We start from the raw sequence: 27,932 nt of genomic DNA on the forward strand, positions 1-27,932 counted from the left end.
AATAGGCTGTAAATGGCTAAAAATGGGCAAGATGGACCACTTTCCCCACTTTGCAGGGCTTTAACTTTTGATCCAGGAAAGAAATAAGAAATCTGAAAACATATTTGAAATCAGTGAAGTTCAAATTTTAGACATATTGAAAATTCAAAATTTTCGATCGAGTAAAAAAACAAATCTTTATTTTTCAACTTCATTTCTAATCTTTATTTTCGAAATATTTGAAAAAGCCTTAAAATCATCCACTTAGGAATATCTTTTCAACGCGATATAACTTTTGATTATATCTTTTCTCTTTCAAGAGCTATGTATCAAAACGTATGGACTGACAATTTCTTGAAATAAACTTTATGGTATGTCCTTTTGGAATTTTGGAATTTTTTTCGTTTCATATTGTCTGGTTTTGTTTTCCTAGCAAAAAAATGTGCTAGCTAGTGCTAGCTAACTAAGCCAACAAAACAACAAACAAGAGATAGATCAATCAATCAATCAATCAATCAATCAATCAATCAATCAATCAATCAATCAATCAATCAATCAATCAATCAATTAATCAATTAATCAATCAATCAATCAATCAATCAATCAATCAATTAATCAATCAATCAATTAATCATCTAATCTATCAATCAAATAACCAAGGTATGAAATTTTACTCGAGCATTTTCTTGTCTTTTATTACGTTCATTTCACCAGTAAAAATCTACGTGATAATTGCATATGGCTATGTTAGAGAGCAGAACGCAATGGCTGGCAGAACCCGTGATATGTTTTGATTTCAGACAAAAACAGTTGGCTAATAGGGGTGTAGATAATATTTATCAACCAATACTTTTTAACAGGTTTTAGAACATGCTTAAAGAACTTTGGAAGCTTGCTTTAACGGATGGTATTTCACATGAAATTAAGGTATGAACTAAGTTATGTTACAATTTAACGTATATTTTTATAGATCCAATCCAAGAGCATCTAATCTTAAGCTTAATCAAAAGTGACTACTAATTCAAACTTACAAAAAGATTCCCTAGTTGACAGGGGGTTCGGTACTAAAATCTCAGACATAAAAAAATCCTCTTAGTATCATAGGGTACTAAAATACCAAAAAAGTGATATCCAGACAAAAAAAAATCAGAATTTTTTGTCATTTTTAAGAACTTTTTAGAATTTCTCAATTTTTTGCATTTTAAGAATACTTCCCAAGTTCAATTATTTTGCATTCAGTCAAATGTCTTTAATGATTGTTTGATGTTCGATTTTATAAAGCAGCATTGCTTAAAAGTATCAAGTTTTTGCAAAAAGGAGCACTTTTGAGGAAAATGATCCCGGGAATACCAAAACTGGGTGGTCTCTGTGTCTCTGTATAGGTACTAAAATATACCACTTCCGAAAAATTTTCCATAGCCCTTTTAGTACTCATTTAAGTGTGAGATTTTAGTACCGGCGACCTCCTCTCCCTACAGTGGGTTGTGTTTTATTTTTGAGTCTGAGATTTGAAACGTCACAGAAGTTCTAACGAGGGAGTATTTCACGAAGAAAGAATTATTATATATATATAAGCAGTCTACAAGCGAGATAATTAGAAAATAACTCCTAAATATTTAAAGAGTTAATTCGCCTCTCTTGTTCTGAAAAATGATAAAGAGCAAAATCTGAGATTACGGAAGGGTAAACGTTTCTCTTTTTAAGAATTGAGCTCAATTCTAATGTTTTCTTGCAGGTTTCGAACAATATAACTTGAAGCAGGGAACGTTTCTGAATGCTCGGTGGTCGTAAGGTATTTCATTGGAACACTATTAACAGGTAAGCTACCAACTGCATTCACGCTTCGTCCGAAAAAGCGTGTTTTCTGTTTCAAAGTGTTCCTTATTCTTTCTTTATTTGATCGATTATGTCTTTCTTTGCGTGCCACTACAAGTGCGTATACTGTTCTCGGGTTTGAAAACATATGTAAAAAAGCTTTCCGGAATGTTTTACTAACGGTTACGAAAAGGAAAAATTTAGTTGAAGAGTATATAATAACGCCAAGTTTAGCAAAGGCGAATACTGAGTCCACGCGTTCCCATTGGTCAGATGTTTGATGCGTTCTTAAAAAGAAACACTGCACCAAACATTGACAAAAGATGATAGTTATAAAATAAATCGACATGGCGCGTAATAATTGGCCCATTTCGACAGCTTTTTGTTTTGACTTTGGAATGTAGTCTGGGACGGTAGATTGGTATATATTCATCGAAATGTTGACTAGAAGTATTACAAACCATGGTACTACAGTTAAGAAAACACACTGGAATCCGAAAATATAATTCTTGAAAGATTCTGTGAGAGAAAGAGCGGTAAGCCATCGGCACGGTATACCATTCGCCGTGTATGAGGCGCCGTATGCGAAGAAATTCGGTATATTAACGGCAAACATGACGGTTATGATGAGCGATATTGCGATATTGGTGATTCTAGTTTCGGATTGTCGAAGTTTGATCGGATACAAGACCATAGTTAAGCGACAAGCATCAACGCCAGCTATTAACCAGAAATTGAGAAACATGAAGAAAGTGTATGACGGGTAGCCAATGATGGCGTAGTACTGGTTATAAGTGTGATTCTGAAGGATGTTTGGGTTAGCATACACGAGGATGTCACATGTTAGAAATCCGAGTAGTGTCCCGATATCTATGATAGCAATGGTGTTTAGATAGATTCCGCATGTGATATTTCTATTCCGTGCACGGTTCATTAACCGCTTCCACAACGTGGTACATACAATGTCGGTGATGATACCAATGATGAATAAAGGAATACCAATGAAAATGCTTGAGATGCGGTGTAGGTTGTATGAAGGCCGGTGATGTGTATCATCTGTCCATTGTATTGGTGTGAAACATTGCCCTGTGTATCTTGCATGTGCAGAATGACTGTTTTGGAAAAGAAAATGTAGAACATTGTAGAATGGAATTTGTTCTGGGTAGGGATCAGATTTTGGCCTGGTGTGTGGCACAAGACACGAAACTACTGTTGACACAATCTAGTTCAATTTTCAAGGAGACTTGGATTTTCATCAAATGTGGTGGAAGTGTATAGACGATATGTTATCGTCCGTTGAAGTGATAGTAAAGGCGGGAAAATATACATGCGGAGTTTACAGCCGTTATGGCGTTATGGCGTTATACGGGAAAAAAATTGGCGGATAATGATGATAATAGAGCGTCTTTTATAGTTTCTTGCTGACGGTGACTTTCAATGTTCTCGATTACCTCATCGGCCCTTTTTACGCCGGCCCTTATTGGCGTTATTTTTAGGCTCTTGGCGTAATAGGGGTCCGCGTTAAAAGGGCCGGTGTAAAAAGGGCCAAGATTTTGCAAATTTTACTTAAAAGTGGCGTTAACTTTTGATCATTTTTCTCTATTTAAAGGATTTTAGGTAATGACTCGAAGATAAAAAATTATCCATTGTTTTACTCCATACTTAAAACTTTGCAAAGATCAGTGGTTTTCAATGGAATTTTCAACAGTTTACTACTGAAAAATTATATTTTAATGTAAATTGAAGCATAAATAGCAACTCTAACATTTTGGGGCTATTTACGGCCCTAATTGGCGTAAGCCCAAAATCGGGCTGTGGCGTAATAAGGGCCGGCGTAAAAGTGACCGGCGTTAAATTATGGCGGGTGTAAAAAGGGCCGATAAGGTAGTAGAACATCGAATTAGAGAGTGTCAACTGTATTCACCGGTCCCTAGGACATCAATAAACTAAATTTGCAATGATTTGACCGGAGTTAATTTTACAATCATCGGCACAACATAAGCATAGAAAAAACATAAACTGTGAAAGGGCTTAGAGTTTTTTATTTACCTGATGTTTTGATAGATGTTATAGGTATCCGTACTTTTTGAGTTTTCATCCATCGTTTGCTTCTACTGTTCTTTCTACAGTAGTTCAAATGCTTCTCGTTCGCGTGTCCTGTCTAAAAACAGCTTTCAATTTTATTCTTTTTTTATCCTCCCTCTCTTCAATCCTTTCTTATATTCCTTGACTAAAATGGAAGAAAATTGCTTTTGATGTTTCACACAAAAAAGATACTCATAACTTTTGATGTGGTTTTTATTGTGAATCTTCTTTCCTTTTAATATGTAACCTAGCAGAAAAGTTCAGTATTTTTACTCCTTTATGCCACATCTATTGTGGCATAAAGGAGTAAGATATCACGTTTCCTTTGAAGTTAGCCTAGATAGAGTGCTTTTTATTTTAAACTCCCCCGGAAAACTGTGTAGGTGAAAAACCTTTTTTGCAGTTTTGGATTGATTTCTAAATCAGGCTCTCTTGATAAAAACCGTTTTGCCTTTTTTGATAAAAATATTGATTGGCAAAGTTTCAACCTTTCCATTAGCATGTGAATTCAGGCCTTCCTAAAGGTCCTAAAGCAACTTGTATTGCAAAATTAAAAAGGCAACGCACATGTCATTTTATCCATCAATGATTGCACACAACTAATATTTTTTAAACGCTAGCTTTGTAAACAAATAGGTATACCAGGCGCTTAACAGCAGAAACATCAAAGTCAAAAAAAAATTACAGCTTAGATATTCAGACTATCTTTTCTAGTGCAAAGAGTTAGAAATTCTCTTTTCCCGACACTCAATCAAAAAAGGCGTCACATAAGTAAATTCGATTCTGTAATTATCCCGGAGAGGGGACGTGGAATGAGCCGCAGCCATGTGCGAGCCACAAGGGTCCCATTTTTGAAATTCAGTCTCTCATCGAGGGTCGATTTCAAACTTTAACTTGAACATACCCGTCAACTCGCAAACCTGGTACTCCAACCCCCTACCTGTTTTAAATCATTATTTTATAAAAACACATTAGATATACCTAGATACAACTTTAGACAATCCTTTTCTTTGTGTGATACGAGTTAAAAACACTTAACATTGTCAATTTTTTAATGTGTTACCATATAAAAATGTATTGACGTAAGGACTTATTTTTAATCCAATATCACAGCACCACTTCCATTTCATTTATAAGAACCAGTAAATATTCAGGGCTTGGCTGTTCTTATTTTTTTGGCACTTGAACCCTCCAATTGTTCTTATCCTGTTCTTATTTCTAGGACAAAACTAATGTATTTTTTCACTAAAAGAAAATTCAGTCATTCCAGGCTCAGCATTGTTCTTAAATCATTCTTGCTTTTGGCCATTTGTGAGTCTCATTGTTCTTATAGAATCGTTCATATGAAAAACGAGTGTAATTAGATGTCGGTTTTCTGTAATCACCAACATGATGAAAATTGACTTGGCATTTATTTATTTTTTAAGGATATTTATTGATGCTTCAATTTCAAAGTTGCATAACTAAATTATAATTTTAGAATTTACTCAATACAAAAAATGATTTTCAACTCCAAAGTTTATACAAAGAGGGTTAAAGATAAATGAAAGGAAGAATATCCCAGATGTCGCGATTTGACGAGAGATAAAATCGTGATTTGACACATTCTCATGGCGAAGCAGTCCTCATTAATGCTAAAAGATTGAATTGTACAAATTGTCCAAGAAAAATTCTCACAAACGTTCTCAGTCAACTCTCATAATAATATATTTGTCACTGGCTATCACAGTCGGGATTCTCATCATCTATACATGATTTTTTATAAGAAAATGGTTTTTTTTTTATTTCATCGTCAGTAGCGTAGACAGGGGTGAAGGAACATTTGCTAGGAGAGCAGATTGAAACACACACAGTAATTATGTTTTTAAACTAAGTGCTTTGTCGTAAAAATCTGCTCTCCTACCAGATCGTCTACGTTACTGATGATGAAATAAAAAAACAACATTTTCTTATAAAAAATTTTTTTATTTTTATTTTATTTTATTAATTGTCTTTCAGGCTCTTCCATATTTTACAATGGCTATTCGTCCTATGTAAAAATAATCATATTTAAATAAAAAGATAATTATATTCTATGAAAAAAATATGCTGTAGAAACAAAACACACAAAAAAACAACTCAAGAATACTGACAGAGCTCACAAAATTGCAGATTGTAAAACCGTAAAACTGTAGAAACAAAACACAAAACAAAACTCAAGGATACTGACAGAGCTCGCAAAATTGCAGAAAAAAAAAACAGAAAGTATAACTTGTTGGTGTTGTAGTGGTTAATCAGTGTTGATCAGACCACCAGACTAAAATATCAAGTAAATATTGTAAGGTAAATATTAATAATATAACCACTAGACCTCATGATCATAGAATCTACAATATAATGGCTTGAAATAGGAAAAATTTTGAAAGTGAGTGAGGTGCCAAGATTTAAAAAAAAAAAAAAAAAAAACTGGCACGACCCGAAAAACGTTGTTGAGACTTGAACATGATGAGAAATTGTAGAGATGATGAGAATCCCGACTGTCATAGCCAGTGACACATATATTATTATGAGAGGTGGAGGGGGACCCCCTTTAGGATATTCTTAACCTTTTGGGGAAGACCATCCTAAAATACTTCTTAAGGTATTCTTAGGTTAGGATCCAAATTCAACCTAAATTTTGCGTATAATACATACCTGGAGCATAAATGGCATTTTTGTGAAAGTTTTGATCTTTACGGAGAATAATTGGCAATTTACAGTTAAAGATGCTCTAAAAATGGCATTCTTAGGTTCTGTAGCCCAAATTCCATGATTTTGATATTCTTATAGCATTGTTCTTAATTCTTTGGGCAATTTCATCATGAATATCTTATAAAGTATATTCTTGTAAAAAAGCGACCCCTGGAGAGACAAATCGGTGAAAAGTGAAACATGTCCGAGAGATTTTTTCGTGTTCTTAGGCCCTTAGGCACCAAAGCGCAAGTTCCCTCCACCGATCTTATTTATTCTCTATGAATTCAGTTTGATCCAGACGCACTGTAGCAAATCCAAACAAATATATCCATCTTCATTCATTTTACCAGATTTACTTTTTTTTACGTGTGTGATCAAAACTGAATCGTGTGTTTTGGAAGTGAAGGTATTTCAGTAAACGACGAACGAACAATAGATCTACTACCGTAAATAATCAATTATTTTAATGACTTTTCTAATTTAGTTTCCTACTAATGATTGTTGGTAATTGCTCCAATACTATCGGAGGAGGAAAATAGGAATACTTCGCCGATATTTTTTGGCAGGGTTAATCAATTCATACATCACCGTTAGGAATGTAATGTTTTTTCTACAAAGCCGTTAATAGATATTGAATTTGCGGGAGCGTCAAAGCATCCAAAAATTAAAGAATACTTATTTTGAAAACTCAGAGGTAAAGCTAAAGGAGCGACAAGGTGTTTAAACAAATCCAGGACAATAGAATACCAAATATACCTGTTTTGAATTTACCACCCTTTTTATGCATTATGAGTAAAATAAGGATGATGAAATAAAACGTTGTGGTGGTACGCAGCGTCAAAAAATTTATTAGTTCCATTTATACTGAGACGGAAAAATCGTCCGAGACGAGAAGTTTGTAAAATGTGATCTGTGGAGGAAATCCTATTTATTGAAACATGAATGAAAAGTACACTCCTCCATAATGCTCATTTTATAAATTGCTCGTCTCAGACAAATTAATCGTCTCAGTATAAATACAACTATTTTCTTTGTTTTTATTTGAGGTCTTAAAGGAATAGTGTATTGCTACGCAAATCAAAATATTATGGTCACGTGTCTGGAATTTGATTGGTCGAGCGCGATAAAAGTTTACAATTTGATTGGTCGAACGGGATTTTCACTTTCGTTTTCGTAATCTAAACAAACCGAAAAATACTTTGCGACATAATAAAGTTGGGAGGGGAATGAAAAATCTTTCGTGTAATTTCTTCTGTCTTGTATCATACTTATATGAAGGAAATTTTCTGTTTTGCTATGCCAAAATTGATTCACAAATGTAAATACTACACAAGAGTTTTTCTATACACAAAGAGATTGTGAGATGAGAAGAATATTCAGTTCTTTTTTGTTTTCCTGTGTTCTTTGTGTTTCATCAAGAGCAGATGAACAAAATAACAAATAGTAAATAAAGCATAAAACATTTTTTGAAAAAATAACATCACATTACAAAATTCCTGTATATACATTTGGATTTTGAAAACTATATAAAGTATTTACAAATTCTTTATGGCTTCACTTTTATCAAGAGTGATGCAAAAGTATTTGAATAATAATAGGACCTCCTCTTTGAAATTGCCTTCCAAAATATTTCTTTCCATTCAAAAAAAAGCACCCTCAGAATTTTTCACACAGTAGCACTTCATAGGGAAAACTGTTGGTGAAAAAATACTTCCTTTTTTTAGCAGAAAATGTTTTTAATATCTTAAAATTTTATCATTGAGTATATGTATTTATCGTCACTTCATACAACATCAGTCACAATATTCCACATTCACTCAAGTTAACAACGTAAATAAAATGTAAACAGTTCTTCTTACAGCAGCATATCCATACCACTGTAAAAAATGCAGCTATGTCCATCCATCACGAAACAAACTGGTACATGAAAAATACGTTCAACTGTTCCCAAATCATAGCATGTACGAGGACTTTCAAAAAGAGTGCAGAGATATGTAGCTTCAGAGTCAAACCATGCCAGAAGCACAAGAAGACAAAGTCCCTTGATCGATGGTTTGATCTTAATTTTCAATGATAGTCACAGGATTTTAAATTTAATGAAATCAATGTGTCCTACTGCTACTTCCTCAACATTATTTCATAAAATTCCAAATCAGTACAATATGATATGCTCAGAACCAGAGTCTTTCGTTCATCGTAGAGTTACTTTTCACTTCATTTTATTTGGTTCGTGCAAAATCTAATGATACAGTGCTTTTATCGAGAAAATAATATCCACGTTCCATGATTATATCGAAGTATTCTGAAGTTATGTAGACTACAGTCTCGAGAGTTGATTTTTCAAGTCATTGGATGAACAAAAATGTCCCATATTTTGAAGTACGAACCATGAAAATCTTCTTTGAACAAGGCTTTCTTGTCTTGATGAGTTTCATTCACTTCTCAGATCCATATATGCACACTTTCGAGAGATGAACAAGTCTTTCTTGTCTTGTTGATGAGTTTCATTTCACTTCTCAGATCCATATGCACACTTTCGAGAGAAAATAGAAATCTCTTTCTCCTCTTGAGTGTTCAAAATTGACTACATTGTTATTTAACTGAAAGAAGCAAGAGAAGAGATAGTTCTGTATAAATTGGTTAGCAAAAGAATTCAACCTTGATATTAAATATCTTCTTGTATCTTCAGCATCATAGAAAAATAAACATTGAAACTTTCCATAATGATAGTTCAATAATAATATGACCTATTTCAGTTAATATTAACACTGCTCAGCCACAAAATGATCAATGAAGATCTCGTAAAGATTGCAGTTTTTCTCAATAAAAATTTTCCAGTCGCCATTTTCTTCTAGCTCGTTTTTTGAGCAAGACTAGAATCTCGTTCGGTTTTCTCGCGCCCTTGACGGGAAATACTCACTCGGGTAGTTTTACTTTTTGCGGGAAAAACATGAGCGAGTTTCTTTGCTGTCGAGTTCAACTGTAGCAATACACTATTCCTTTAAGGCCGCTACCCACTCAACATTTTATGGTCGGCGAACAAGGCGCGTCTTAATTATTGCATAAATTACATAAATCAAGCCTTCAAAGGCTGTCGCCTTGAGCACAACAAGAGTTGAAACTTTTTTTTCGCTAGGCTGTGCGGCTTCCCTATTGTTCTTTTTTAAATGGCCAATCAGAAGAGACATATAACTCTCTTGTACCGTGTGCAAAAAGATATCAACAATAGAAAAAAGAGAAAATGTGCAGCATATCTCCCCTTTATTTTGGATCAGTGGAATGGGAAAAGCGTTCAGCGACCAAAGCGCCCGAGCTGTGCACCTTGTTCGACGACCATAAAATGCTGAGTGGGTAGTGACCTTTACATGTTGGAATCACAGATATCTTATATGGTCATGTTTTCCGGGCGAGGGGTCTGGGTTCTACATGTTGGAATATCAATGACAAAACACACAACAGCTAATAAAAGAGATAATAAACCAGCTGCGCTGGAAGGTCAGCCTAAATTGCTTAATATGATTAGAAGGATATGTTGTTAAAAATTGATATGATTTACTAAAACGAGAGTAAAAAATTCATCAAATTTACGTTTGTATACAATATGGATTAACGAAAATATAACATGTTACAATCTGTATGACAGAATAATTATTCGTCTCTTAATTAGGATAGATATTTAGATAATAAAAATTAGATATACAGATGAACAGCAACAAAAGGCTACATCAACAACAGATTCAAGAAAATAAAAATCCTTGCAAGGAAGTTAAATGCAAGGCATACTGTACTTATCAAAAATCACAAAAAATTTACTACACTTTTCATTTTTTATCAAGCTTAGACTTATAATTATATTCAAGCTTAAGCTGGACAAAAAATCAAAAAAGTTTCAAAAACAAAGATGCTGTAAATCAGTAAAAGTTAAAATGATGTCATTCTTATTCATCTTAACTCCAGTTTATTATTTATCATTATTAGTCCAGAATGTATAAGTGTCCGCCATCAAATCACAGTGAAAAAATGCAAGTCTAGAAAAACATAATTTTTGTCAATAATTTGATGAAGAATACTTCAACCTTTCTGAAATTTACATAGGAGCTGCACTTTAAATATATATACTTGATTAATTTCCATTTACGCTTGATCATAATTATCTCCAAGTAAAAAAGAACAAATGCAAGTGTCTGCTTTCAAATCGCAGTGAAAACTTAAGTCTAGAAAAAAATCATTTTTGCGTCAATAATTTGATGAAGAACTTCGGCCTTTCTCAAATCCACATAGGAGCAATACTTTAATATATATACTTGATCAATTTCCATTTACGCTTTATCAAAATTATCTCCAAGTCGGTCCAAAAAAACAAATGTATATAACTGCCAGTGAAAAACGCAAGTCTAGAAAAAAATCATTTTTGCGTCAACAATTTGATGAAGAACTTCGTTCTTTCTCAAATTTACATAGGAGCTGTACTTTAATATACTTGATCAATTTCCATTTACGCTTTATCATAATTATCTCCAGTCGGTCCAAAAAACAAACGTAACTGCCAGTGAAAAACGCACAAGTCTAGAAAAAAATCATTTTTGCGTCAATAATTTGATGAAGAACTTCGGTCTTTCTCAAATTCACATAGGAGCGGTACTTTAATATACTTGATCAATTTCCATTTACGCTTTATCAATATTATCTCCAAGTCCAGAAGAACAAGCATATAAAATGTCTATCAAATCAAAAGAAAATACCAAGTTCGAGAAAACATTATTTTTGTGAATAATCAGATAATTAAGCTGTGAACTGTAATATATATATACTCCATCAAATTCCAGTAATTGTTGATGGTTATTCTACATTCAAGTCCAAAATGAAAAAATATGTTTTCATGCTACAAAATAATGAGGTGGTAAAAAAAAAACTCACAATTCAGGAAAAAACTTGAGCAAATAAGTTAAAATCTTCATACTTTAAAGAAAAGAACATCCTTATAATCTAATTCCAGTGTTGTATCTTCCTTAGTTATAAGTTTAAAAGCCACTTCAACAAGATATAATGATTGTATAAATAAAAGCTGGCAAGAGATAAACACCAAACGAACGAAAAAGCACCGCCTTGGCAGCCATATTGAATTGTTTTTTGACACATATCGGGAAACCAAACTTAGCCCGATTGGATGAATTGAAAGCGTATCCCAACCGGAACGCTGCCCTAAAAAAGCTGGAGAGCAAATACACAGATCGGGAAGCCAAACATAACCCGATCGGATAAAAACTTTAGAAATCGGGGAAACACGTTTTTTTTTTCTGACCCTGCTTCTGCTGCGGAATAATAGCGAAATGAATGCTCAGCTGGGGCTGACCAATTATACCTCCCATTCGTTATAAAACATTGACTTCTTTATATTGATTGCATAGGCAGTGCAGTGAGACAGGGGTGTGTGCGGTTTTTCAATGGCAATTTTGTGCTTCGTTTTATGGGTCGGACTTTCAGATATTTTGATATTTTGAATGTTGATTCTGTCCTAATAAGTTGAATCGGTGTTGAATTTTTTTCAATAATTCATGCAGGGATTCATGGTATGTTTCAGTTGAATAAAGTTTAGGTTTTCAAATAGAAATTCTTCAAATATTTATTAGAAAAAGATTTTAGATTTACTTTTACTTGAAAGAGAGTACAGTCTACAGAGTCAGTTTTAAAAATGGCGACTTTGTTTTCTAAACTTCTTCTTTTGCAATTTTTATTAGTCGCAAGGTAAGAACGTAATTCGATAATAAGTTTTATACGCTATAAGCAGTACGAGGATTCAAACCTTCCAAAGGGCTAAGCTGCAGCAAGAAATTTCCCTTAAAGTTCACAGACACCTCTACTCTGCATTTACGGTCTAACAGTAGTATGACTTGTCGTAATTTGAAAGAAATAATTGTTTGGTTAAAAGTTAAAAGTTCGGTCATTCGGGTAATCATATCATTTGCTATAGTTTACAAAGGACTACGTTTTTTGGTTGATGGGTATATAATGGACGAACTCTTTAAATTTGTTGTTAGAGACTAGATGATGATAAGTAAGATATGAAAGACCGCTGGTTTCTATATTCAAGATGTCGAAAATTTATTTGTACGCGTGTAATAAAATACCACTTCTCAAATTGTGTGGGGGTTGGTCTTTTAATCTTTTTAGTACTATCCCCTGGAAAGGTCAAGAACCTCTTTCGAAAACCTTTAAAACTCACTTAAAGAGACATTGTTAAAAATTTCAACCGAAAGTCGAAATATTTTCCTGAGAAGATTTGAAAAGTCGTAAAAACTTTCGTTTGGACCTAAGAAATGTTGACATTTGAGAGTAACTGTCTAGTTAGAGGAAACATCATGCTTCATTGTTGTATGCAGTTATTACTAGTTCGGTTTATGTGAAGGTGGAGTAGAGGCTGATAATAAAGTTAGAGAAGGTTAAAGATTGTCATCAACTTATCTTAATTTTATATCCATAAATCCTAGAATAATTAAATTGTAAAATAATGATTCTAAACGATAAAGAAATACAAGTGTAGAGCATTATAGTGATAAGAAACAACACGCCTCTAGAAATCTTGCTGTATATATAAAATGATTTTTTACCCTTCCAAAATCTCTATTTCAATATGTATTTGGATAAAAAGGATGAATCATAATTCTCGTAAAAGTAAAAATTAAGAAATTCAAAAGAACATGAGGCTAGAATTCGGCGAAAATCTAAAAACAAAAACATGTTCCTTGTGTCTCCCAGACTTTATTTACGTTACTGATCGACGTCCACTGAACTTTATATAATCCTTACAGGCAGTTTCTTAATCCCTGCCAATCAAAATCTTTTTCCCAGAATTTTTTGAAAATTATACCCTAATGATACCACTACTCGATGTAGGCGTAATTGCAACTTAAAAGCTTACTCCATGCAAACCCTGGAGGCTGAAAAGTCATGTTACCATATTTTAACAAGAAGTAACTACCTATACATTCAAAATACTAAAAAAGAAGCCTAAAATATATTATATATAATCATAAAGAAAAATTCAATCTTATTTGCTCCTAAGTAAGAAAAATAAAGTCTAAAGAACTCGTTAAATGTTATACTGAAAACTACATATAATTAATAAAGTGCAACAGAGCCTGATCTAAAAGTTACTGGTTCTTATAAAAAAGAGTTTATTTTGAATCAAACTGATCTGTTTGAACATCGATGGTTTGAAATTTAGGATTTTGCCTCCGAATATATGTCAATAAAATTTTAGCCTTTTCCTTTTAAGATGCTACATAAGAAGCCTAAAATAAACCTAACAAAATATACAATTACTATAAAAGTCAATCTGTAACAACGTGAGGCTGCTAAGACTTAGTGAAAACCAAGAACAAATTGAGGAGAAGCTTGCCGAGTACTATAATTTAAATATTTTTCAGGAAACTTCAGTTATGCATTAAAATACCTTAAAGGAAGAAATTTTGGCGGGAATTTAATTTTGCGGATGGCCAAAAAGGTTTTTTCAGAGGGAATTAAATTTTGCGGATGGCTAGAAAAATTAAATTTGAAGGGAATTTAATTTGGCGGTTGCAGGATAGTTTTGGCCAAAATCGTTATCAAGTAAGCAAAAAAACCTGTTTTAAGGCCTGCAATGGCACCAATTTGGGAAATGCGTTAAATAAAATAAATTTGGCGGGAATTTAATTTGGCGGATGGAGGAAAAAATAAATTTTGGCGGGAACTTAATCTGGTGGATTTTGGCTAAATCCGCCAAATCATCCGCCAAAATTTCTTCCTTTAAGGTAGCAACTTTTAGAACATTTGAGCCCGAAAATTTCAAATAATTAAGAGCTGTCTTAGCAAAAATTTACAAGTTCTTATAACAAATGTGTATTTTAAGCATAACTTAGGTAAAACTAAAATTATGTTACGAAAATATCCCTTTACATTCAAAATACTAATATAAGAAAAACTACGCAGTTTGTTGTAAGAAAAAATTTGTTAAATCGTAAGACTGAGATTTGGTGAAGTCTTATGAACAAAACACAACGAAAATTATGAATCCAATCCATTTTATACTCCTTAAAGTAGGAGTTAGATTAGATCCCGAAAATTTCGATTAATTAAGATCAGCCGGACCTCGGCAAAAAATTCTAGTTTTTGTAATATTTTAAACTTAACCATGATAAAATTTCAGGGTTTTACTCCAAAGGAATACTAGCTTTTAAGCAAGACAATCAATTCATTTAATATACTAAATAAGAAGCCTAAAATAAAATAAACCTAAAAAAATATTATTAAAGAAACTTACTATCACGACTCCAGTCTATTTATGTGAGAAAGCCGAAAACGCTATTGTGGGCTGGATGAGATCGAACGATAGGTGAAGACATGAAGTTATAAAAAGACTAGATATATATTTGGCAATGAAGACATACACGTTTTTTTTTTTATTAGAACACCTAAAATTTGGCTCAGCCTGGATGTGCTTATTTTTTTTAGCAATTTTCAGCCTAAAATGTTCTTAAATGCGTTCTTAATTTTTCAGACTACTATAAATCGACAATATGATACAAAATAAAGAGCACTTAAATTTGGCAAAATTTGGACAATATTTGACTCTCGACTTTTGAAGATCCATCCCTAAATTCGGTTAAAACTGCTTAAAAAGAGGAAAAAATTGTAGTTTCTTGTCATTTTTTTCCAAAGTGAGGCTGGGCATGTTCTTAAGATGTTCTTAATTTTTCGATGAATTTCAGCCTATATGTTCTTATAAACTAGGTTCTAATAAAAAAAAAAACGTGTACTGAAATAATCCCAAACTTTATCTTAGCTGATGTGGATTATCATGCCAATATACTAGTTAAATGAATATGAAGATTTATTGTTGTCTTGTCGATGGTCAGGCTTCAACTGTCCTTGCTGGAGAGAATGGACTCTCAAAACCACATGGCACAAGGAGGAGGCCCAATCTCCCAGCAAGGAACTCAAAGGAGAAGTGCACTGGGGGTCAGAAGAGATCTAGACTAGTCACATGCTCAAACAATGATCTCTACTGTCAGGGAAAGATGGTAGACCTACTATATTATATATTATACAAACATATTATCCATGTAACATATAATATATATTATCCTATGACATATAACAATCATAATATCGCCTTAGCTCTGCTTCCTTACATTTATCTCGGACAAAACCTTTCAATTTTTAATCTATTAAAAAGTACTTTTCGAGTTTACTTGATTCCAAGTTTTTCTTTCTGTTTTAGCAGCAAATGTGAAAACATCCCGAAAGACAAAATCTTGGAGAATTTGATGAAGAAGTATGACAATTTCCTGCTTCCACAAAAAGATAGTAAGCAAAATCATTGATAAATCTAAAATCTAAAACCTCTTCTAGTTAACTCAGCTTAATAATCAAGTGCTAAAAGATTTATGGTTCGCGTAAATCAATCAACAGTGGGCCATATTTTCATTTCAGCCAATCGCAAATTAAACCTACGGCAAATTTAAAAATACACTTAGGGTTGTTACCGATTTGAATTCTTTCTGACTTGATCATTCAGTTCGTTCGGCTCACTATCCAGTATCTTTCTTAATTTTCATTGCAGCCATCTTTACACTTAGATTTTATTTTGCGTTTGTGCTGTCAGTCTCAGGAGTCTTAGGAGTAGAAGACTTTTTCTTTGGAGTAGTAGACCTTTTCTTCGGAGTAGTAGAAGTCCTTTTCTTTGGAGTAGCAACGAGCTTTTTGGTCTTCCCCACTTCAAGAATGCGTAATTTAATGGGGTCCTGGCTGCCATGAACATGACAAATTTTGGTGAAATGGCTGTATAATTCAACAAACTCGTTCTTCGTTACGAACGACCCCGTTGACAGAAGAGAACCTTTTATATTCAACTTTCTCTTTATTGTATCGCGCACATCACCAAGACTTTTGTTTAATTGGTCTTTCTCTTCGGTGCTAAGATTCTTTTTGACTCGAGCGGTAAAGTCTTGAGGGTTAGTGATGTTGAACAACTGAGGCATGACGCGTCCGTTATCGTTTAGTATTCCAGCCTTGATTATATATTTAAACGGGTTTTCCCTGCTGCTTTTGAAATCATCCTTTGTAAAGCGATAACTCAGATTACATTCCCTCATGGCTTCAAAACTGCAATCAGATCCTATACTTGGAGACAAACAAACATAATGCTTTGTATTATTCCCCAGTAGAGTCTGCAAAAAATGCTCTTTTGATGAACCGATGTATTTGAGTTCCAAGGAAGATAATTTTTTATGTTCAGAATTTTTTGAATGATCCTCTGAATCCAAATTTACGCCTGAAACAGCATCGTAAAATTTCTCGACCATATTTTCCTTTGATATGCCTACTAACGAATCCCACAAGATTTTGACGCTGGCACGTACTTGACTGCACAGAGCCCTCGCTGCATTTCCATCAAACTTGTGTTTAACATGAAGGTAATAGAATGTGTTTCCCTTGCTAGCAAGGACATCACAAAACTCTATTCCATGGATTGAGGGAGGGGTAATTCGATCTCCCACAAGATATTTCCAACCTTCTGTGCGACAAGAACAATTAGAGAGGTGGTAAAGTTCATTATAGTCTCCCTCTTCTAAGATGCTATTCATTCTCAAGAACTGGACAAGACGAACTGGACATATTTCTGGATAAATGGTGGAGATCTTGCGCCAAATATCTTTGGTCAAATGTGGTGTTTCCACCGTATACATACTATCATCCCCTTCTGCTTTCTGTATGATTTTTCTCGGTTTGGTTAGCTCTTCTGGTATCGTTGTAACCTCAGTGCAAGAATGCAGCCAAAGTTTTGTGTCATGTTTAGAAGAATTTGTCTCCGTTGAAAGGTTCCCTTTACTGTCGCCATCCCCTTCGACAGGTTTCGATTTAATTTCTTTTTCGTTTTCTTTGGCAGTTTCGGCTTTCTTTTCCGATTTTGGTTTCGTCTCTTTTAGGTCTGCATCAAGGTCGCCATCCCCTTCGACAGGTTTCGATTTAGTTTCTTTTTCGGCTTTCTTTTCCGATTTTGGTTTCGTCTTTTTTAGGTTTGCATCAAGTTCAGATTTATCAATCAGTGACCTGTTTAAAACGAGCAGCTCGAACGAGTGGGGATTTACTGTTGTTACACTGTCAGGTTTGATTGCAGACTGATCACTGCCTTCAATTTTTATTCCAGTGTGCATACTCTGATTAGTAGAGGCTAGATTCTCTTCAGTTTTGATTTTAGTGGAGTTTTCATCGCTGTCTCCTCGTCCATCAAGTGTGTTATTAATTCCATTCGCATCAAACAGTACAGTGTCCGTACACAGAAATTCACTCAACTTGGTCAAATCTGGTTTAGTATCATGTACTCGACAGAAGTCATAAAGTTCTCGAATGGTAAAGCAAGGTGTTTTCTCTTTATTGTTGTTCCAGGGTAAGATTTCAGGTTTGTCCTCGTCCTCATTCGGTAAGCTTCGCTGGACAGCATGGATAAACCGATAAAAAACCTCGTAAAAAGATTCAACATTGAGTCGAAATGTTCGGTTTCCGATCTTTATGATGGTAAATTTTTCATCGCCGTATAAAACACGATCAACACACCTCATCATGTTTATGATAGGGTTCCGTACTTCCTTCTCGTCTATCGGGTCATAAAAAGTCAACGAAATTTTGTCAACATCAGCTGCATTTGATATCTTCACGTCAGCTCCCTTTAGTGCCTCGCGTAAACCTCCGACCGTAATAGCTTCGCCTTGCCTTTTACCTTCGACAGGTCCCCATTTGATGACTTTTTCATCGTAGGATAAACCAACGTTAGCGGAATTAAAAAATTCCTGGAATTTATAATAAAGTCTAGAGGAAGGGTCGATTAAAGAATGAACTTTCGCTGAATCTTCATAAAATTCGAAAAAAGCCTGTTTAAGTTTTTTGTCAGTTTGTTTTTTGACACTTTGAACTTGTTGACAAACGTCCATAAATCGCCATTTCACGTCATCTTTGATTGTTGGTAAATTCTTCTTGATAGAGTCCTCGATGAACTTAAGCATTTCACAATAGGGTGATGGGTCAAATGATTTATTTTGATGCTTTAGTTGGAGTTTGATCTGCCCTCGTTGCATAGTAGCTATTTTTTCTTTTGCATTGATAAATTTGATGAGTTTGGTCAATGTGTTAGAATGTTCAGTGTCTGCAAAATATGACTTTAGCATTTCTACCTCCGCGCAGCGCTCAATTACGAGTGACGGTTGGAAAATATCCTCTTCGTCTTTAGTAAAGATTTTGGTTTGACTGCCAGTATCAGCTCCAATAAAACTGAACAATTTAATAGTAGACACTCTTGAAGGGTCTAAAAAGTGTTTCGTAAATAATGACGGAAATGAGTAGTCTTTTTCTTTCAGCATAGTCCACGCCCCGGTCAAAGCTGATCGAACAAAACAAAAAATTGTTATGTCTTTCGAATTCGTTCCCCAGTAAACAAAAATGATTTCACCATTGGTTTCGTCTTCGTGATTCGAAACCAAGAATTTACGCTTCTTTATATCGCATTTGACGTGATAAAATTTTGTAGATTCTTTTGTTGTTGTTTGTACTTTGTCAAATACCGCCCAAGTTTGGACATCATCGTCTTCTTTCGGTTCTCTCCCATATCTCTTTCTTAAGTAATTATAAATGATTATTTCAACATTATCAGGTGAATTATTTGAATCTTTAAATATATCGTCGAGTATTGTTTGATGTATTTTCAGCTTAGTGATAGCAATGTCTTTCTCCTTGACTTTATCCATACAGTCGATGTTTGCCGATTCTCGGCTTGGTCGTAAAATTAGCGTTGCTTTTTCTCCTAAAAAGTAAAAAAAGTGTAATTAAAATATAGTAAATGCGAATTTATGAGAAGAAAGAGTAAATTAGCGTGCCATAGTTTATTTTAATTATACGTCTACTAGTTTAGAATTATGAAAATCAAACTTTATTATATTTGCATTACAGTAAGTAGTGGTCTGGCTGAGTTTTACTGGTACCAAACAAAATTTGGTACCCCCATCATTCGCCTACTGCTTATACCCCCTCCCCCTTATAGGTTAGCATAATGAGAGATCTTGATTTCGATATTATATCAATTTTCTTTACGCGTGTCAAGGTTTTGCAAAGCTTTGACCAAATTTTTGTGTTTTTTTATTAAACAATAGACTCGATTTTTCGCCACCTGATATCGTGTATACATACCGGTACAAGATTGCCTTGCCTAAGCTAGCCACAGTCGCCCCTAAAGGTCCCGAAATTTCAAACTCAATTTACACGTTTTTTTATAAGAACAAACTATATAAGAACATAAGTCTTCGATGGGCAGAATATTAAGAACAAATTAAGCACATTTTTATATGCTTAAAACTCAAAAATTTAAGAATATCAGGATGCTCCAAAGATTTTGAATTTTCCAATAAAAAAGTCGTGTAGAGCTAAACCAGCTACACCACCAGAAAGCGGTCGAAAAATCTATATATAACACTTAGGATAAACGGTTGTTCTTGTTTTTATTATCGCCATTTTTTGAGTATTTTTTGTCCATTTTCCTACGAAATTCGGTGTTTTAAAACACCCCTGTCTCACAGCCCCGGTGAAAATTTTCTCCACAGCGGATGAAAGGTTCTTTCGAAACCTCAAGGGGATAGAAATTCTATTGTTCCAAGCTTTAAAAAACCATTGGGGATGGTTTTGGAGTACAATTTTTAAACATTGAATTTCGAATGGGGATAAAATCAAAGTCGATTTCTAACTTGGGCTGCAATTGTAGGGTAGTTTTCCCACCGGGGACAAAATTTTGAACACATTTTCCAGTGGGGCTGGGGTCCCAGCGGGTGTTTTAGAGTCCGCAAAGCTTTAAAACCTTAACTCGTGTAATATTTTGGCCATCGAAGCCTTATGTTCTTACCACCAAAAAAAATTATACAGGTTTGTCGAGATATTGTGAGCTTCAGGATTTAAATTTTTTGTTCATTCTTTTTTTATCGTATAGAGAATGCTCTAACTTGAATCATGGAATTATTATAGACACTGGAAAAACAACGAGCTGATTTTTGCCAATTTCTCATGTACAAGCCTTGTCTGCAGTAATGACATTATTGTTCACCCTCCTTCCACCATTAAATGATTTTTCGTAGCATTTTAATTGCATTTCTCATCAAAATACATTTATCCAATTCTCAAATGAGACTTTAAGTTCTCCTCCGAGATTCAAACTCATCTAATTACACTAATTATACGTCGCGTTATGACGTTTTAAATTTCGAGAAAGATGCAAAAACATGCTACAGTATATGGCCCCCAAAACGGAGACGGCCCCCAAAACGGAGGTTTTCATTAAAATGAAGATTCTGACTTGTAGATTTATCAGAATTAAACGATTTTTGTTTATTTTGAAAAAATGATGGTTATACTTAAAAATGAGCATGTTTTTGCTGGTTTGAGACAAATTCAAAATAACATATTTGCGTCTAAAGGAAATATTTTAACACCAAAATTAGATAAAAATTGCATATAACTCACTCTAGCTCTTTGGATATTGAAAATAAGTTATGAAAACGGGGTATAGGAAACTTTCTACACCTAATGCCGTTCAGAAAATGCAAATACATCTGTGACTGTGGCTGGGTAAAAGATATAGCATCTTGAAGGTCAACCAGTATTTTGGAGCCCTAGAATCAGCATTGACAAAACCGAAAATTCTAAATATGAGAAAATACAAAAAATCTTGGAATTCTATTCCTATCACCTTGAAGTGATAGTTTATAACAAAAAATTAACATTATATATAAATTTTTCGCTGAATCAGCAAAAACAGCAAATTCTGTCATTTTTTTGCAAAATATTTGAGAAAAATATCTTTAAAGCTTAATATTTTCAGTTTCAGTTAAGCTTTTTTTCTAAAATTTTCACAGCTTATTCCATAAATGAATGGAACTATTTTCAAAAGAGATTAGTTTTCAAAAACTTGATTAAGACGTTGTTAAATCAAAATTGTCATTTTGAAAATTTCTAAATTTTAAGTTTGGACTTTGCAATATCGAAAATCTTGAAATATTTCATAAAAATCATAAATTTTACATCCATCGGCTCGTAAATTTAAGGGAAAACACAAATATGTTCATAGTTTTTCCTTCTATTACCACTGGGCTTAATAATTTGATTTTAACTGCACCTCCGTTTTGGGGGCCCAAAACCTGCATTTTGACAACCAGGGGTATACTGTAAAAATTTTATCAAATAAATCTATGCCCAAAACCCTCTAAATCATATTTCAAAACTATGGTCAAAATTTTGTATTCATATCTTAAAGATATCTCGAGAAATCGCTAAAATTTCAAACCTCCGTTTTGGGGGCCACTAGAAAAAAGCTACCTATCTTTAAGCGATTGAAAAATATTGTTGAAATTGAAAATTTTGAAAAAGAACTTCCAGGAAATAAAGAAGAGATGTTAAAGGTTTTCATGCAGTAAAAATTTTTGTAAAATCTCTTTTCCTCTAGATTTGAGAGAAATTTCAAATTTGATCGCCTTTTTGGGGGCCACATACTGTATGTATAAGAAATTGATTATTGACACCAGAAATACTTAAACTTCAACCTCAAAAAATCCACCGTGCCACCACGTGCCACCAAAAAAATTTTCATACCAAAGTGGAGCTATGAGACTCACGTTTAATATATGTCAATCTCAGCTCTTCTCGGATAAATATTGGAAAGATATCCCCAATTCAAAATTTCGTGTCATTATAAGCATTTTGTTTGATTTTACTCGTATGATGATGTTTTTCTCACACCAGATTTCATATATGTATTCGCTTGGTATTCTAGCATTTATTTTCAAACTTTTAGCCAGTAAAAGTACGATCAGATAAAAGTTAGAGAACTTTTTAGAAATAAGAGTATTAATCATTTTTCAAAATCAGAGTCTTTCGAGCCGCCATGACAGTTGTCCTCTGCGGACAAAGCCTGTACATTGATTGTTTTTTGAAACAATAGAAAGACAATACTTCGCTCTTCACCGTTTCATTCGATGTTTATCCAGAGTCTCTATAATAAATCCATGCTTGAATTTTGAGCTATCATATATTAGGTTCGAAAAAGTAGTTCGAAAGTTATTTATTTTTCCATGTCGAAATTTCAAAAAAAAAACAGCAATCAAGCTATAAATAGGAAAACCTTTATTGGTAGAAAGAAGAATGTGGTGTAGACACGAGAAAAATCAGCGTGTCTTTTGGGTAGTTCCCTCACTTTTTGTCCCATGAAACAAACAAAAAAAGAAACCATGGCATGAGACACGCATTGGTGGGATGGAGCATGTTGAATCGCACCAACACACAACGCGAAAAAAACTTCTCGTGTCCCAACCCTTAAAAGAGGGATTTACAAATTTTATTTCGATTTTTCAGATTCTAGAGTTGGTCGGACCTGTAAAAAAACTAATTAGATTGGTCTCACCTTATCAGAAAATGAAAACGACGATAAAACCACAGCCAACAACTGACACGTCAAAAAGAAATGATAACTAGAAAATGGTCTTTGATACGGTAGAAAATCAAAATAGATTTATCTTGTTTATAGACGTTGTCATGCAACCAAGCAGCTTATGTAAATAACAGGTCAATGAAACATTATTGTTTGGTTTTAATAAAAAAGTTTGTTACGAAATCGTCTCTTTCTGGGAAAAAAGAGGAAAATATTGCGTACCTCGACTATTTTTTATAAGGACAATTAAAAATCAAAGCTTTTTTGTTGGAGCAGTGACCAGGTTGCATTCCAGGCACCTAAATTTTCCTTTTAAAGGGGGCGGTTTGAAAGAGAAAGACTACTAAAAGATTACTCAGCTTTGAAATACTTTAATAACCTGTGATCGTTAAAGCAATGAGTTTTTGACACCGACTATCAACTTGTCTTACAAAGTCCAACTGCAATTAGGACATCTCGGGTAAATTATTCAGAAGGAAATGTAGATTCCACAAAAAATAGATATGTAATGTAAAATTTTGCACTTATTTCAGCGTCGGAATCGGTACCTGTCGGTGTATCATTGTACGTTCTCGATATGAATCCTTTGAAAAACGATAAACTTTATGATGTAAGTATAATTACAGAATATTAACTCTGTTGGCTTGTTTTTTTCGGTCTTCCACGATATGCTGATATACGTTTTTTCTATAAGAACGTAAGGCTTCAAAAACAGAAATTTGAGAACATTTTGAGAAAATATTTCAAGATATTTTGGGCTCTAGAAAAATTACTGTACTCAAAAATTTATAAAAATAAGAACTTTAAAAAAACCCAAAACATCAAGGCATCGAAAAACCCAGACGTTCTTATAAAAGAATGTATGCTCCTTTATTACAAAATCGGAGAAGCTCTTATAATTTATGAGGTCGCACGTCATTATTATGGAGAAATACAAAACCGATATTGTGAAATGAGGCAAAAAAATGTCTACGATACCTGATATTACTATGAATATTGATAAATCAGAACCTAATTTTTTACATTTTCTAGCATTATTTTGCGGATATCATTATCCAGCAAATATGGTACGATTTTCGATTGCAATACCAAGAATTCTCCAATGAAACCATCACAGTTGATGGAGCTTTTGAAAACAATATCTGGCAACCTGATACTCGTATATTGACTGAGAAACGTTCATACCCTGTCGAAATCACCAAGAAAAATGTACAATTAACATTGCACCCGAACGGAACAGTTTTCACTTCGAGAAGGTATGTCAATTGAGTTACCTCATGTCAATACCAGCAAAAAAGTGGATACCCCTTAAAACCACATACATAGCTTTTACAACATGCTACATTTGTAGTGAATCCTTGGGGGGATACTTGGACAAAAAGGGATATGGGGATGTGCTACTGGTCAGAGTACCTTTTTCACCTTCATGAGTCCCAGTAAGGGTCTCAAAAAACACCAAAATAGAAAATTCAGTCCCTCGTAGGGTACCTTTTTGGGAGAATTTGGAAAAAAGATGGCAAATTTTGAGAAATACTTGGAATTTCAGTCCCATTCAGGGTCACCTTTTTCAACAAAAAAAACCGAGTCCCACGTAGGGTCCATTTTTCGAGCTTCAGCGGCACACCCCCGTGTTGGTCGGCAAGGGTAGTACCCCTCCCCCAGGTAGTGAATCTTGTACTTTGTGAAAATTCTTGATACAATTTTTCAGCAAAATTATGATTACTGTCCCACATTCAATCATTTTACAGCCAGAATCCTCATTGCTTGGTACTACAATCATGGTCGAAATATATTGAGATTTTAGTGTATTTTAACGTTTTTCAGAATTTAAAGTTTCGGCAAGAATTGCTATTTTAGCACTTCCACTTTCTTTCATTGAATATTTCGATTTTGGAGGGGTTCGGTGGCTTCTAGGCTATATTCCAAGCCTTATTTGAGCAAATTTGAGCTTTTAAATCCTGAAATCCTAAGGTCCTTAAGTCTTAAGTCTCATGTTAAAACTCAGAGTTAAAACTCTACTTTCCAACTGTAGTTTAAGGCGCTTAAAAATCATTTGTGGTGTTCAAAATTTCGCCGGGAAATCCCCTTTGTCTCAAATATTTTGTCCATGATTGTAGCATAAAAATATTATCTTCCACCAATTCCTTGATATTTTATTCCTATAGTCGTTTTAATTTTCATGCCGCGAGTATGTCAGATTTGTAGGATTATTCTGCCTTATAGAACTCGCTCCATGAATTTTTGTTCGATGAACTACTCAACATTTCCATTCGATTCTCAAATATGTGAATTTCGTCTGGAAGCATGTAAGATGTGTATTTTATTTTATTTTTCGTATGTGAGCTGAGCTACCAAACTTGCCCATCTAGGTATTTGGTTTATGCAAAGCTCAGGGATCTGACTGCTTTGATACCACACTCTCCTAAACATTTCCTGTTAGTACCTAGTAGTAGCCACATAACCGTACCCAGAGCCTCTTGCACCACTCTTTGGTTTTACTTATGGACGTAAGTTAGTACAATCGTGAACGCTATCAAAATCATATAAAAAGCGAACTAAGGGACTGGTTTGGACATTATTTTGTTCTTTTTCTTGTTTAGTTTCATATTCGAACGATTACGTGGATTTGCATTGGTTGAACCGTGATGAACCGGAGAAGAATTTAGTGTTCGCACGGGACCTTCAAATCGAACAGTTACAACTGGAACATTTTCAAGTATACGGGGAAAGTTTTCATTATGCTGGCAATGGTTCAGGTAAAAAAAAAAAACTTTTATCCATTTCAAAATGTTTTTCGTGCTACTGAGTTGATCGAAATGGTTAGTGTACAGGGGACTTTTGAGTATGGACTTTTAGATTTTGATAGATAGACGAGAATCAAGGGAAAAGGAAAAACACGATTTTTTTATAATAATATCAGGGTTATCGATTAAATGATAAGAATATCTTAAGAATTCATTTTCCGTGAGATTTTTCAAATTGACAAGAAAATAGGGAGGGAATCTTGCCGTTTTACCCAGACTCATTCAAGTTCAATCTTTCAAAAAAGATTTTTTTGTTAAAGAAACCATGCGTCTTGTGAAGACTAAGAAAAGGTTGATCTTTTCAGGAACCCATGAGCAACTGGTTGTGAATTTCCATTTCAAACGGCCCATCTCGTTCTACTTGATTCGTCTTTATCTACCCAATTTGATCACAGTGGTGTTATCTTGGACCGCATTTTGGGTTGATTATCGTTCTCTTTCCGCACGTGTTACTATCGGTAAGCTGGAAATATACAAATTGGTCTGTTAATTAATCATGTCCTAGGGCGGGAATCAAAGAGTGGTTTGGTGAGTGGGCGTTAGTTTGTAAAAAGGAGCTGCATGAGTAGAGCAAGAAAATATTGGTGACAGACTGCTGATTAACTAGGAGTTTTTAAGATTGAGCTAGAAATATAAGACTCTTCGGTGGGAATGAACCCTGGGGGCACTCAAGGGTACGGTGTTAAGACTTCGTAAACTGCACTGTAAAGCGTTGAAATGCGAGAAGATGCAAGAAAGTGTATTGTAAGAGTGTAAAAGGCGAGAAAAATGAAGCTATAATTCGGGCAAAATTTTGGAAAATCTAACATTTTCGCCCAAATTTACTACACCGGATTGAACATAAAATCCATCGCTAGATAATACTCTAAACTGTTTTGCAGTGGGAGTCTGTAGTAAGAAAAATGCGATTACTAGGTCAAAGTTCAAATATTCTGCAGTCCACCTTAATGTTAATGACCTTAATAGCCTTAATGGCAAGATTCGTTTGTTGTGAGTAATCACAAAACTTCTCAATATTTATTCGATAGGAATTACAACGGTGTTGACGATCAATGAACTCCGCTTGAACATTTACAAAGATGATGCATCGGCTGGTCGTTATTTGAATTTGTATGACACCTATTCTTTCGTTTGTTTTCTTTTCGTTTTCGCTGCTCTCATTGAATACTCTATTGCTCAATCGATCGATATCAAATACCGACTCCGAGATTTCTACAAAGCTCAGCAGGTACGTTGCAAAATTTTCACCATGAATTTGTTTTCAACCAGCTGAAATATTTCTATTCCTGCTCTATTATATCTTTATGGGTTTTTCTCCATCTTGTAATTTCCAGGCAAAACAGCTTCTGAACTCATATACATTACTTTCATATAGGAAAAACTGCAATCATCGAATTTCATTGAGAAATCGATTGATGGATTGACAGACATTCGCCTTTTTATTAAATGTTCTTAACATGCTTACTGTATTCACTTAATGACTTAAAAAAGCTTAAAATCAACCGGTTCTTAGCTATTTCTCAAATCCTAGTCTGGGATTGTTTTTAATTTGTTCTTAGATTTTTGGCAGTTGAGCCTCGTGAAATTATTCTTATCAAAGTAGTTATCGCCCTTTTGTCCTTTTATTTTTAATCCCTGTCTATTTTCGACTTACAGAGTATGAATCCTGGGCAGGATGGACTAGACTATGAAGACACTGTTGAGCAGAACATCACTGGTGCTTCTTCAAACGACCAAGAACAAGTCCCAAAACGCCATTTCAAAAGATTGGAGAAATTCTCCTTTGATTATATCGATTATCAACATTCAATCGTGCGAGATAAATACCATGCTTTGGATAAGATCAGTCAATATGTTTTCCCATTAACTTTCTTGATCATTAATGTGGTTTATGCTGGAGTAGTTGTGTACACGAGGAGGCTTGATTCAGAACGCGTGGCTGGGTTCGTCAAAGTTGTAATGTGAGGTAGATCATACCGACAAAGAGATGGATGTATTCATGATAGTCATGAAGTAATGTTTTCTACGGAAATACCCCG

General features: G+C 34.2%; 2 protein-coding genes across 3 annotated transcripts; one reads left to right on the top strand and one right to left on the bottom strand.

The window, feature by feature from the left end:
- Nucleotides 1-917: 917 nt before the first annotated feature.
- On the bottom strand, nucleotides 918-4,773 carry LOC136808233 (uncharacterized). The gene is made up of 2 exons (XM_067064768.1): nucleotides 3,844-4,773; nucleotides 918-2,906 (listed from the first exon to the last, which is right to left on the bottom strand). Exons 1-2 carry the CDS (start codon nucleotides 3,894-3,896, stop codon nucleotides 1,679-1,681), a joined length of 1,281 nt encoding a protein of 426 aa, XP_066920869.1. The 5' UTR covers nucleotides 3,897-4,773; the 3' UTR covers nucleotides 918-1,678.
- Nucleotides 1,720-27,882, top strand: LOC136808231 (gamma-aminobutyric acid receptor subunit rho-3-like). 2 transcript variants are annotated; one of them, XM_067064767.1, is made up of 9 exons: nucleotides 1,720-1,797; nucleotides 15,851-15,936; nucleotides 23,623-23,699; nucleotides 24,122-24,345; nucleotides 25,313-25,395; nucleotides 25,690-25,845; nucleotides 26,199-26,351; nucleotides 26,922-27,121; nucleotides 27,550-27,882. In XM_067064767.1, exons 1-9 carry the CDS (start codon nucleotides 1,754-1,756, stop codon nucleotides 27,856-27,858), a joined length of 1,332 nt encoding a protein of 443 aa, XP_066920868.1. In that variant the 5' UTR covers nucleotides 1,720-1,753; the 3' UTR covers nucleotides 27,859-27,882. The 2 variants fall into 2 exon arrangements, with proteins under 2 accessions (XP_066920868.1, XP_066920867.1); XM_067064766.1 differs by lacking the exon at nucleotides 1,720-1,797 and adding an exon at nucleotides 12,241-12,336.
- Nucleotides 27,883-27,932: the final 50 nt, after the last annotated feature.

The sequence above is a fragment of the Clytia hemisphaerica genome, unplaced genomic scaffold (assembly GCF_902728285.1).
Source record: "Clytia hemisphaerica strain Z4C2 unplaced genomic scaffold, Clytia hemisphaerica genome assembly, whole genome shotgun sequence".
Lineage (NCBI taxonomy): Eukaryota > Metazoa > Cnidaria > Hydrozoa > Leptothecata > Clytiidae > Clytia > Clytia hemisphaerica.